This window comes from Fistularia commersonii, chromosome 31 (genome assembly GCF_037954325.1).
Source record: "Fistularia commersonii isolate RoL2024-O1a breed Wild chromosome 31, RoL_Fcom_v1.0, whole genome shotgun sequence".
Lineage (NCBI taxonomy): Eukaryota > Metazoa > Chordata > Actinopteri > Syngnathiformes > Fistulariidae > Fistularia > Fistularia commersonii.
The window spans coordinates 10,285,457-10,298,500 of record NC_141314.1 but is presented as its reverse complement, the minus strand read 5'-3'; the positions used below and the strand labels follow the sequence as shown (position 1 = coordinate 10,298,500).

Below are 13,044 nucleotides of genomic sequence, written 5' to 3'. Positions count from 1 at the left end.
TCTCAGCTCTTTTCTGACCAACGATGGGATGGAGGACACACAGGGTGAACAGGCCAAGGGAGTGAGCAAACCCTCAGGTCAGATGTTAGGAGCTAAGCGACGCCTTGCGTTTCTGCGCCCGAGCGCATCGGAAATTCTAGCTTCAGCTTCGCCGCGGTGATGAATCACCCGGGCGCCGTAAGCTACTCACACATATGACCCTGCTGGGGGAGCCGATGGAGGAACCCGGAGGAGAAATGGAGGTCTCTGACAAGCGTCTGTGCTGTGAGGGAGCGGAGAGGAGATGCGGAGATGGTTACATTTGCAGGACTTCAGTTCGATCCGGGAGTCAGGAAGCGCTTCTCACCCTGAGTCTTCGCTCCGCCCTCGCCGCCTGCTTACATAACGGGTGCCAGACTTCGCTCCCTGCAGAGGACGGAGTTTGGAAAGAGGCCGTCGGTTGGTGGTGTTCTACGAGAACGTTCGCGGCGTTAGCGTCTGGATGTCTCACCTGTTAGGTACATTTCCTCTCCTTCCTTGAACATCAGGTTGCAGCGCACGCAGCGGGCGCACGTCGGGTGGTAGTGCTTCCCTCCCGCCTGAGACCAGAGGAAAAGTCACTTCAGATCAGGACATGAGAAGGTGAAGCCTGGCCTTCAGAGTTCAAGTGACACAGGGGTCGGGGGTCCAACTCCTTGTGCAAGAACATCAACCTCCCATTGCTTTCCAGAGTAATAGTTGCCTTTCGCGGTGATTCACAAGTATTTACCGGATATTACGATTGCTATGAATTAGTTTCCCGGGGGGACGGAGCTGTAGGAACCTGTGGATCTTTACCAGCAGACAACGTGTTCTACAACAAATAAAATATGAAAAAACATTCATCTTCAGAGGAGGGAGAGTGAATATACACTGCTCAAAAAAATAAAGGGAACACTTAAAAAACACATCCTAGATCTAAATGAATGAACTATTCTTATGAAATACTTTGCTCTTTACACAGTTGAATGTGCTGACAACAAAATCACACAAAAATGATCAATGGAAATCAATTGTATCAACCCATGGAGGTCTGGATTAGGAATCACACTAAAAAATTAAAGTGTAAAAACAAACTCCAGGCTGATCCAACTTTGATGTAATGTCCTTAAAACAAGTCCAAATGAATGTGTGTTGCTTCTTGAGTGGACACTATGATTTCACACAAGTCTGATTGACTTGGAGTTACATTGTGTTGTTCAAGTGTTCCCTTTATTTTTTTGAGCAGTGTATTTACCGGATATTATTATTTACCGGATTTGTAGGAACCTGTGGATCTTTACCAGCAGACAACGTGTTCTACAACAAATAAAATATGAAAAAACGCTCATCTTCAGAGGAGGGAGAGTGAATATAGTAGATGGAAGCTGGAATTGGAGGTCTAGAGGAAGACCAGAGAGAAGATTTATAGACGTAGAGGAGGATCCAGAGAATAGGGTTAGATGGAGAAGGTGGATTCGCTGTGGAGACCCCTGAAGGGAAAAGCCCAAAGAAGAGGGGAAACAAAGGGAAAACAAACAACAACAACAACAACAACCCAGGACAGGAACACATTTCTACACTCTGACCTGAGGGATACGGTGTCACACTACATGTTCCAGGGAACGAGCGGTTGATCTGCAATGTTCTGCTGAGGAAGCTGATGGATCTACGGGGCTGACTCAGAAAATTAGAAAATTGTGATAAAGTTCTTTATCGTCTGTAATACAATTACAAAAACCAAAAATGTCAAACATTCTGGATTCATTACAAATCAACTGAAATATTGCAAGCCTTTTATTATTTTAATATTACTGATTATGGCTTACATCTCAAGAAAACTCAAAAATCCTATCTCAAAATATTAGAATATCATGAAAAAGTAATTTTGTTTATTTTAATTGCATTACAGAAGATAAAGAACTTCATCACAATATTCTAATTTTCGGAGACAGTCCTGTAGTCGGAAATGAGCGTCTTGTCCTACGTTTTGGAACCGGGTACCGACAAGCCGATGTTTGAGTCTTTCACTGAGAGACCCAAACCTGCAGATAAAAGAGGAGGTAAAAGCCGACTCCATAAAACAAGAATAAAAAATGTTGTGGTTTCATGCGCTGGTGGGCCTCAGCACAGACCGTCTATGACAGCTCCCGGCTATCTGTACTGCCTGGCCACGAATAAAAACCAGGAGGGCCGGGTGGAGGCCTCCTCCTAACATCTACAATCAATACTCATCTCCTTGGTTTTTCCCAAACGTTGATTGCCAAGGACGAGCTCACAGCGGTCAGTAAAATCCTTCACCGCATCCTCATCGTTAAGGAGCGACACAATCGGCAAGTCGTCCGCAAACGTGGTCATTTTCCCCTTTTTTTGTGCTGATTCTGGCACTCGTTTGTGCTTCGAAGGAATAAAAGCGTTGAGCAGACGGAAGACCTGGGATGAAACACCGGTTCCCCTCACCCTCTCTGGTCTGGCAGTGAGACCGTCCACTCGCCGGGTTAGAAGACCCTGGTCAAGGTCGGATGTGCTGCTGAGACGATTTCCTCAAATTCATGGTTTATACAGTTAAAGTCAATAAAAAGTAGACGGGCAAAAGAGTGAACTTCCTCAAGGTGGCTCAGAACCAGCCTGAGAAGGGGTTTGATTATCTTTTCCTCTCTAAAGGCAAACACGAGAATAAATAAGAGGTCCAACCGGCTCTGGGTTGTGGCCAAGATTTCAGCAATTTATTTTGGCAAACGGCGGTTTCTTCTTCTTGTTGACTTGAATTTCTTCACTTGAAGATGTTTCAGCCCTCATCTCAGAGGCTTCTTCACTTCTGATGACCTGCAGGGAGTTTCCCAATATAACCGCCAGGGTTGTAGGCGAGGTTTTGATGGCTTGTCTAGGTTTTGATGGCTTGTTGTATAAACGGAAAAGTTGATGTGCAGAAACTAAGGGGGTTGTGATGCTAATGGGGGAACAAAAACAACTTTTTTGGGATTACCTGGATTGGAGTGTGAACAGGTGATGGAGCGAAACCTGTTGGATCTCACTAACTGGTGCTCATGTGGACGTTACCTGGGGCTGCTTCTGGTGGTGGGTCTTTCCCGGTTGTTTGGAGGGTGCAGAAGGTCCTGGTCCATGTCTGAAAATCCGTCCTAGTATTGATCCCAGTACGGCGTTTTTAGTTGTGGGTCGTGTCTGAGGCCCCTCCTCTGTTCAGAGATGGTTTTCCTGTTTTGCCAAAGGTGACTTCTTCAACTCCTCTCTCGAACCTTCTGTCTTCTCTGGCCAGAAAACAAACATTTCAAAAAGAACGTCCCTTGTCCTTCAGGTGGAGGTGGACCTTGGAATCCTGTCCTGAAGTCTCTGATGTAGACATCATGACAATCCTCAGTGCAGGTGACAGCAGACACCAGATTCTCCATCTTGGGGAGCGCCTGTTTTTGTCGATCATCTCAAGCCACCATAACCTTGACCCCAAACCGCCCTGGAAACTCCCCACAGGTCAGCAGAAGTGAAGAAGCCTCCGGGATGAGGGCTGAGATGTCCTCAAGTGAAGAAATTCAAGTCTAGCTGCCACGACAAGAAGATTTCAGCAAGTATTCACCATCACCTGATGGCTGAGATCCTCCACAGACATCTCTACTTCTTCAGTTAATTCATTCATGGATTTGTTTTCCAGTTATTCAGCTTCCTGCTGCCGCTTTTAAACAAAATTCTGCCGAGCGCAGCGGCCGTACGAGACCTCAGTCTACCCGGGATTACTCGTTTCCATCTCGTGTTTTCCTCGCAGCGGAGCTTTCATTATCCGCGGTCATTTCTGCACAGTATCACTCCGACTATCTCTAATGAGGCCCCGCTAACTCTTTGGTGGCGTTAATGGGCTGCAAATGATCGCGCTGGATTGAGATTTCGGGGATTCAGACGACAAAGTAGAGCTAAAGGCTCGTCTGTCCTTCGTTTCCCTTCCCTGGATCTCGCCTTCAAAATCTTCAAAAAAAGAACCAGTACCGGTCCACTAAGAAAAGCTTTCTGGGTAGAAATTAGTTTTTTCCTGAGACCTTCTGGATCTTATTTTGAAAAGCGACCGTTTCCGCTTTACTTAACTCTGTTGTGCCCTTTCAGACGTCAGCTACCACAAGCTAACTCCCAGAAATACAAGTCGCCGGAGAGTGTTTTCGGAAGGAAACGAGCGAACGATGAGCCCTCAGAAGCGTTGCAGACTGCCAGTAAAAAGAAAGATGCATTTAAAAGAAAATATCAAGATTCAAGATACCATCATTGCTGCGTTTCGTGTCATTGTTTCCCGGAAAAGGTCAGAACGGCGGGATTACAGCCCATCTTCCGCCGTGAGCTGAAAACGTACCTCTTCACCAAACACAACCCCACTAATCGCACTTAGCACCCCCCCCCAAAAAAAAAAGAAATTAACGTATGTATGTATATGGTTTTGAGATGGCTATTAGGTAGTGGTGACTGGTGAATAATGACTACTGGTACTTTGGATCTTCGGTTATTGAATTGCAATTTTTGTAAGTCGCTTTGGATAAAAGCGTCTGCTAAATGACTGGAATGTGATGTAATGCGTTGCGGTGACAAAAGAATTTCCCCTATGGGGATCAATAATGTTTATCTTATCTTATCTTATCTTATCTTATCTTATCTTATCTTATCTAGTCTTATAACCACCTAAGTAACGGTTCATCGCAACAGGTGATAGACAAGCCCCGTTCCCACTATGCATTATTTGCGGTGAACAGCTAGCTAATGAAGCTATGAAACCCTAAAAACTTTATTTTACATTATTTTATTTTATTTTATTTTACTTTACTTTATTTTACTTTATTTTACTTTATTTTATTTATTTATTTATTTATTTATTTATTTATCTGTTTATTTATTTATTCATTGATTCATTCATTTATTTAGTTATTCATTTATTTATTGTTTATTATTTATAATTTATTTATTTATTATAGTGCAAAACAATTTATAATAATGCAAAATGTAGCTGTAATTATTTGTAATATTGGTGTATACAGATTAAATACTGTGAACTAAAAGAAGAAGTTATTATTATTTGAACCCCAGCGCCTTTTACCGGTTCGCGGAAACCTTTTCATGCTTAAAACTGGTGCCTGATAGAAAAAAAGGTTGGGGATCGCCGCTTTAGAGAATACAGTACAAATATGACAAAATATATATTTTCTCGATTTCGTGAACAACATGCCGATCCGTCCATTCAATCGATCTCAGCTGGAGGCCCAAAGGGAGCTCCGTCTCTCCGCCGCCTGCCGTCGTATCTCACGTCTTGTGCAGCTCTTAGATGAAGTTCGATCGATGAAGTCGTGCACGAGCGTATCTTCGTCCCGTGCAGTCGTGCGTTCCTTCTCCAGGACACTGATAGCGTTTGCTGTTTCTCATCTCTGACGCTAACAAAGATAACAACTAGCTCGCCGTTGACTTCCAGCACAAACACACGGTTCTGTTTGTCCGGTATTTGTTTGTTTTCATTCCTCCTGCGTCCATGTTTTCTCATCATTTTACCCAAAGCCCTACGATATGAATGCCTATTTTCTTTTTTTCTCTACCTCACCTCACCTGTTGTCTTTTTTATCCTTGTTGGTCTCAGCCCACTCGCATCCAGCCTATTTTTGTTTATTTATATTATTCTTGTCATTGCGATTGTCACTCTGCTTGTTTAGTTTTGGTTGTCTATTTTCACCCTTTTTTTTTTTTTTTTGCGATCCTGCCATTCTTATCCCTGATGTTGTCGTTTTCTCTGCTTTCTATTTATTTGAGGACGCTTTTTCTTTTGCTATTCTCTTATTTGATATTTATAGCTGTTCTGCAGCTGTGACGAAACAATTTCCCTCATGGGGAGCAATAAAGTTTATCTTTTCTTATCTTAAATATTACATATCAGAGGCTCGCTCGGGATCAACAAGGCAAGCGAATCGACACGGATGGCGGGATTTACCTCGACGAGAACACGTGTTTCCTCACTCGGGAAAAAGTTACTCCTGCTATTTATAGACCGCGAGTCACACCGGCTGCACGTTAGCGTTAATGTCGTTGTGACGCCGAAATCCAGGTCCACACAAATGTTTTCCAGAGCGAGAGGATGAGGAAAGAGTAGGAGACTTGCAGATAAAGGCTGACATGTCCCTGTGTCTATAAATAACCCAGAGAGGCTGACAGTCAGGAACAAAGCACTTTACACCAGTCATTCTGACAGGCAGTGGCGCACAGGGACAGCAATTTAATGTGTGTGTGTGTGTGTGTGTGTGTGTGTGTGTGCGTCCCCCTACATTCCTCCAGCTCCCACCAAATGTTTAGTTAGCATCTGCACCTAATCACGCTCATTATTTTGAACGCCACTCGTACATAAATGTTCCTTCTCGTCGACTTCCTCCGCCAGACGCAGCTGCTTCCCATCCGCTCGTCTCTTCTTCCTCTAACTCTTTAGTTTTTTTTTTTTTTTTTCCATCCCTCCCTCCACCTCTCCACTCTGATCTTTTTATAACTCCCTTTTTTTATTTTTTTTTTATTTTTTTTCTAAACGGCTCAATCGAGCGTTCCGCGTGCACGGGACGCTCATTTGGCCTCCTTGGAAAAAAAATAAATAAAAAAAATGGATGTTTAACCAGAGCTTTCCTCGTGCAGCGGCATTTGTTTTGGTTTGGCGAAATGTTTATCAGCGTCTCCCCTACATTTTAAAAGGCTCCCTCAGCTCAGAGCAGCTTAAACAGATAAAACGCCGCTGCTAAATTCCGATAATGACGATCACGCTCGAGAATGCACGTGTGATTCTGCGACGTTTCAGCGCGGCGACGTTTCCGTCACGGGCGCCGCCTCCCTTTCTCACCTCCAGAACCCTCCCACTGATGTATCTGCTGCAGGTCTCGCATTTCACCCCGTACTGGGCGTGGTAATCGGCCTCGCAGTACGGCACCCCGTCCCTGCGACGGAGGAAACAGAAACAAAATTTCAGAAAGGCTTTTACCGCGACGGATAATACAGCGTTCTCTCCCGACACTCACTTGCTGATGTACTCTCCGGTGAGAACCATGTTGCACGTCTGACATCTGAAGCAGCTGACGTGCCACTGCTTCTCCAGCGCCAGCAGAGACTGACCTTGCTTGATCTCTGCTCGACATCCGGCGCAGTCTTGGCGGGAGAAGAATGGCGAAGGCAGAGGAGGTGGTGGAAAAGAAAAGAAAAACAAGCTCAAGTGTAATTGAACATCGCGCGCCGACGGTTTGTTCCCGCACAATCGATAGCCATGCTAATGGAGGACGCCGCAGACACTCGTCCTCCAAATACTAAACCAAACCGCGAGTTCAATTTCTCTCGAGGCGCAACGTTGAAGCCTTCTGTCCGTTCTCTGTGCGCATACTTCCTGTGTAATTTATCCAGGAGCTCACGGATTGGTCGCCAAACAGAGCGCTACCTTGGGCCTTCTTGGGGGCCTTCTTGGGGGCCAGTGTTGTATGCTCAAATGTCACCAGCAAAAGAAACAGAGAAAAAGAAGAAAAGGTGTCATAACTGGATTCTCCATATTTTTAATGTCTTTCTTAGACTGTACATTATCACCAGCTCCCCCGCCGGCGCCATCTTTGTTATTGTCTGGAGAACTTGGAACTCTGCACTGCCCTCTTGTGGGGGTAGTGCTGAACAACCACTGTGGTGTAAAGACTCCGAATGATGAAAAAAAGGCATAAGCGATCCATTTGTTTCCATTTGGAGGACATTTAGCTGTGCTTAACCTTTTCCGACCCGGTGTATCGCCCCTGGAGACCCATCCACTCTGCCCCGTCAGCAAAGACCAACCCTGGATTCCAAGAAACTGCAGACTATTGAGTCTCTTTCTTGCAGGCAAATAATTCTCAACTGTTATTTGGTATCGAGGGTCTACAGAGCGAGACGAGCCGCAGTTGTCGGGGAGGAAAATCCATTATATCGTCTTTTTACACAACTGAGCGTGTGACATGAACACATGAGGTAATGGTTAAATGATTATTCGCAATATGGAGGAAAACAGCTGCAGCGCTGCTCTGCGCTCACAGGGCTCACTTATTATCCCGGCGTCTGCGAGACTCTACGCGTCAATCCGATCTCCGATACGCATCGCTCTCGGTTTAGAAGCGCTAAAGCTTCTAAGTTTCTAACTCGTGGCTTAGTTGTTGTTGGAGACATAAAACCCATCGGCTTCGATTTCAACGATTTCCAACGATCACCTACGGATGAACTTCCATCAACAACGCTAGGTTTTCCATCCATTGCCACCTCGTTCTCGACCCTTACAGGTCCAACGTGTTCCCAGACTAAGCATACATGTCTACCCTGAAATACCGTCTTCTTCTTCATCTTCTTTGGGTTGCTCCCTTCACGGGTCACCGAGGCGAATCATCTTCGTCTATCAAACTCTTTCCTCTGCCTCCTCTTCTCCTGCAACTCGAACTTGCTGCCTTCTTCTCCTCCATCCATAAACCTCCTCTCTGGTCTTCCTCTGGACCTCCTGCCTGCCAGTCCCAACTTCAGCATCCTTCTACCCAGATCTTCACCATCCCTCCTCTGCCCATGTCCAAACCATTTCTTCTCCAGAACATCTAACATGTGCTGTCCCTCTGATGGACTCCTTCCTGATCCTGTCCATCCTGGTCCCGCTAAAATATGGTCATTGACCAAAACATGGAGGTGCAAGTGGTCGAACCCGGTGGATTAGACTCCTGCCAAGGAGTACCCGGGAAGCAATTTGGACTAGAAAACTAGAGAGGTGGAGGTATGCTCTGCAAAGGAGAGGGATGAAGGTTCGTCGCAGCAAGACAGAATATATGTGTGTGAACCAGAGGAACCCGGGTGGAAGGGTGCGGCTACAGGGAGTGGAGATCGAGAAGTTGGAGGATTTCACGTACTTAGGGTCAACAGTCCAGAGCAACAGAGTGTGGGAACGAGGTGATGAATGGGTTCAAGCAGGCTGGAATGGGTGGAGAAAAATGTCAGGGGTGCAATGAGATAGAAGGGAAAGCAAAGGTGAAGGAGACGGTATGCTCTAGAAACACTGACAATGACCAGAAGACAGGAGGCAGAGCTGGAGGTCACACAGATAAAGATGTCTTGGTTCTTTTTGGGATGGATCAGATCAGGAATGAGTCCATCAGAGGGACAGCACATCTTAGATGTTTTGGAGAGAAGGTCAGAGAAGCCAGACTCATGGACAAAGGAGGGATAGTCAATATATTGGTAGACGGATGCTGGGATCGGAGCTACCATGCAGGAGGTCTAAAGCATAGGTGTTGAAATTTGGCCTTCAGCGCATGTACCGCTTATACCACAAATCCCAGAATGCTCTTCTGTGCTTCGGCAAAAAAAAAATCACCCATCAACACCCTCTCCGATGTTTACATTAGTCATAGCAACCTTATGCTAATACTGGCACGGCGCTAGCCCTCTGAAAAATGAGGATAAGAAAGGCATTTGTGCAATATTAAGCTGTCTATTGAGAAGTGTGAAGCTTTGCTAGTTCCATATTCAGTTTTTAAGCAGAACTTGTTTGGGTCCATGTGAAAAGGGCGTGCACCTCCTCTGCCCAGTTAGAAACGGGTGCTGGATCTAAAAAAAAAGTTTGACTTAGTAAAGTCGTATGCTCCAAAAAATGCGAGCAAAAAAAAGGCTCCTCCTCCGATGCTTACCAACACATATTTCCAGTAAAAATAAAATACAACTAAATAAATAATCTTTTCTTTTTGGAACATTTTTTCAAAACTCTACAAAGTCCAGATGAAAAGTTTCTTTGTTTCATCTGGAGGAAGATTGTTTTTCAATAAATAGCAATGTTGGCCTGTGATTTTGTCCCAGTTTTGAAATATTGCCATCGCTATTTTCACTCTGTTTATGTTCCTATCCTTGTTGTTGTTGTTTTGGTTGTTTATTTTTTTTCCCCATTCTTATCCTTGAAGTTGTTGTTCTCTCTGCTGTCTATTTATTTGTGTACGTCTTTTGCTACCTTCTAATTATCTATTTATATTTTTATTTACATTTATCGACACTACAACTGTTACGCTGCTGTAACAACAATAAAATATTATCTTATCTTATGGACGTAGTGAGAAAGGTTACTAGTTGGTGTGAGAGAGGAGGATACAGAGAATAAGGTTAGATGGAGAAGGTTGAATGAAGAAGAAGAAGAAGAAGAAGAAGCAGCAGCTCCTGAATGGAGTGATTCAGGTAAGCGTGATGTTTGTCGCTCGTCCACCTCCGTTCACGTCTTTATGACGATCAAAACGCTTCAATCACCCTCACGCCGAGCGGTAACGTGGTCGCGCTCTCTGCAAACCGCACCGATGTGAAACGCACACACACACACACACACACACACAGAGCGAATACACAACATCCACTCAGCGGTGACGGTAACAAGCAGTGAGTGTGTTTGGGTTGCATAATTTCCAGCTGACGGATCAGTGTGACAGGTCAGACCACTGATTTGACACACTCTTGATTAGCTAAATGAGCTGAACAGGCCTGATGAACACATCAAATTAGACCCGGCGCACTTACAAATGGAAGAAAAGGACGCCGGACTTACGGCTCGGGCCGTGGATTTTGATGGGCTCGTTCGTCTTCACCAGAGTGTGAGAGCATTGCTGGCAGACGCAGTCCTTTCCGCTGAATGTCACTCTGTCTCCGATGGGGAAGGGTTTACTGAGGAGGAAGAAATAGAGAAGGGGTTAGCGAACAGCGCTGCCTGAGGAGGGTTTGTACATCTGAGTACACGCCGCGTGGAAATCGGAGATGGCTGGTGGCGGGAAAATGATCGGGGGATGCCGAGGCCGCGATGCCGCTGCACTGAGCTTAACGGAGCCAGACGTTCTCGGTAAACAAGGTTCAAAAGCGCTGAGGCGACGGGTTAGCGTCGATGAAAGAGCTCGTGATGTGACGCCGCGAAGGACGCCTACGAGGAAACTCTGCTCTCCAAGTCGGACCGAAAAACGGATGGGGAGCTTTTCGCGGATTGCATACTAATCAGAGCGGTCGGTCGGCGTAAGAACGCCTGGCGGTTGAGGTTTACCTCCGGTGACCTCCAAACACCGACATGCCTGAACTTTACTCCCATCCAAGTCAGGGCGCATATGTGGCCGGGGCTCCGGAGACGAACGCCATCTGACGTCGGACTCACACGGCGCAAGGAAAGCTTAAAGTCACGGGCGCCAGGACGACTCCGAAAGAGTGGCGCCTGTGTCGTCGCCTCCATCTGCTTTCAGAAGAAGATTTTCTCCCACGGTATCCAGGAACACGGCTGAGAAGGTGTGATGAGCATTGGAGCCTCTGCAATTCGCATACCAGCCCATATTGGAGTGGAAGATGCCATAGTTGAGGCAGGCAGCACCGTAAGAGTGATGCTCTTTGACTTTCCCAGTGCTTCCAACACTGTAGTTGGGAGTAAGCTAGTGGACATGCAGGTGGATGCACCGCGAGTGGCCTGGATTAGGACTACCTCACAGGCCGCCCACAGTATGTGAGGCTGCAGAAGTTCGCGTCCGACACGATCTTCTGCAGCACCGGGGCACCACAGGGGACCGTTCTGGATCCCCTCCTGTTTGCGCTCTACACCTCTGACTTGAGCTTCTGCTCACAGTCCTGCAACCTGCAGAAGTTCTCGGACGACTCTGCCGTCGTGGGCCGTATCAGCGGAGACCAAGAGGCCGAATGAGGGAGTCTGGTGGACGGGTTTGTGGGCTGAACAACCCGAAACTCAACGTAACAAAGACGAAAGGAGTTGGTGGTGGACTGTAAGAAATGGAGGGCCGGTCCAAACCTGTCCATGTAGACCAGAGGTGGGCAAACTACGGCCCGCGGGCCACGTCCGGCCCGTTGGTCTTTTTCATCCGGCCCGCCAAAGATTGGTACAGAATTCCTACTTGATGAATGTGGGAGCTCAAACATTTTTTGGAGCTACTTGAGAACACTTGAGAATTTTCCTGAGCTGAATGACACAGATCGGGTTTGTGATTTAGCCTTGACTGTGCACGTACTGACACACATGAATGAGCTGGACGTGAAGCTACGAGGCAAAAAACGATTTGTCCGTGAAACATCCGAGCCTTCAAAACCAAGCTGGTTTTATTTTCAGAGTAAATGTCAGACAACGGTCAGACAAATGCCGGACGAGTCTGACATGTACTGTTAACAGATATGTTTTTTTTGTTTTTTTTTGTTTTTCTGACCCGGCCTGTCCGTCAAATTTCAAACGTCGATGCGGCCCCTGAGCCAAAAAGTTTGCCACCCCTGATGTAGACAATAAACTAGCCCGGACTAAAAACACAGATGCCATAAAGGTGCAAGAAAGGTCAGCACCGCCTGTTCTTTCTCAGGAGACTCAGGTCTTTCAACATCTGCATAGCCATGTTGCAGATGTTTGATCACACCGTGGGTCCGGCGTCATCGGCAGTAGCACTAACACGCTAAATAAGCTCATCGGGAAGGGCGACTCCGTCCTGGGAGTTGAACTGGACTCGATGTCTGAGAGGAGGAAGCTGAAGAAGCTGCACGGTATCAGGGACAACGCCTTGTATGCCGGGTTCAAGTCCTACAGGAGCATCTTCAGCTGTAGACCGAGACCACCGAGGGGCACGGCAGAACGCCACTTACCTGGAAACATCAAACTTCACAACTCCTCCACTTTCTGCAAGAAGGAAACCTCACACCAATATCATGTTTCAATTGAAAAGATGTAATGTTTGATCCTTATGGCAAAAGAATGAATAAATTCTATGCTATGCTACGCTATGTAGCGCGCTGTTTTCATGGGGGGAGCCGGTGATTCGACATTCTCACCACCAAGCCTGCCTCCAATTCCGGTGTGTCAGGCACCCTTTTCTCCTCATTTTTCAATTATCCCTATTTTCAGGTGCAGCGTCAGTGGAGGAACTCGAGTTCTCATTTAGGACAGAAAGACTTTTATATAGGTTAAGTTTAGATAAAGATGTTGACATAGACATGGCGCTCCAGGTTTGTCAAAAAAAAAAAAAAGGGATGGGCGTCTGAAACGTCGGTATG

The 13,044-nt window shown here is 46.2% G+C and overlaps 1 protein-coding gene across 3 annotated transcripts in view; it reads right to left on the bottom strand.

Annotated features, from left to right (window-relative positions):
• ablim3 (actin binding LIM protein family, member 3) overlaps positions 1-13,044 on the bottom strand; it is a 52,069-nt gene that overhangs the window by 12,054 nt on the left and 26,971 nt on the right. For all 3 annotated transcript variants that reach the window (XM_086178629.1, XM_086178627.1, XM_086178628.1), the window contains 6 exons: positions 10,574-10,689; positions 7,026-7,152; positions 6,851-6,944; positions 491-578; positions 347-405; positions 191-262 (listed from right to left, as the gene is read on the bottom strand). In XM_086178629.1, the coding sequence (XP_086034755.1) occupies positions 191-262; positions 347-405; positions 491-578; positions 6,851-6,944; positions 7,026-7,152; positions 10,574-10,689 (556 nt within the window). The remainder of the gene's footprint in view (positions 1-190; positions 263-346; positions 406-490; positions 579-6,850; positions 6,945-7,025; positions 7,153-10,573; positions 10,690-13,044) is intronic.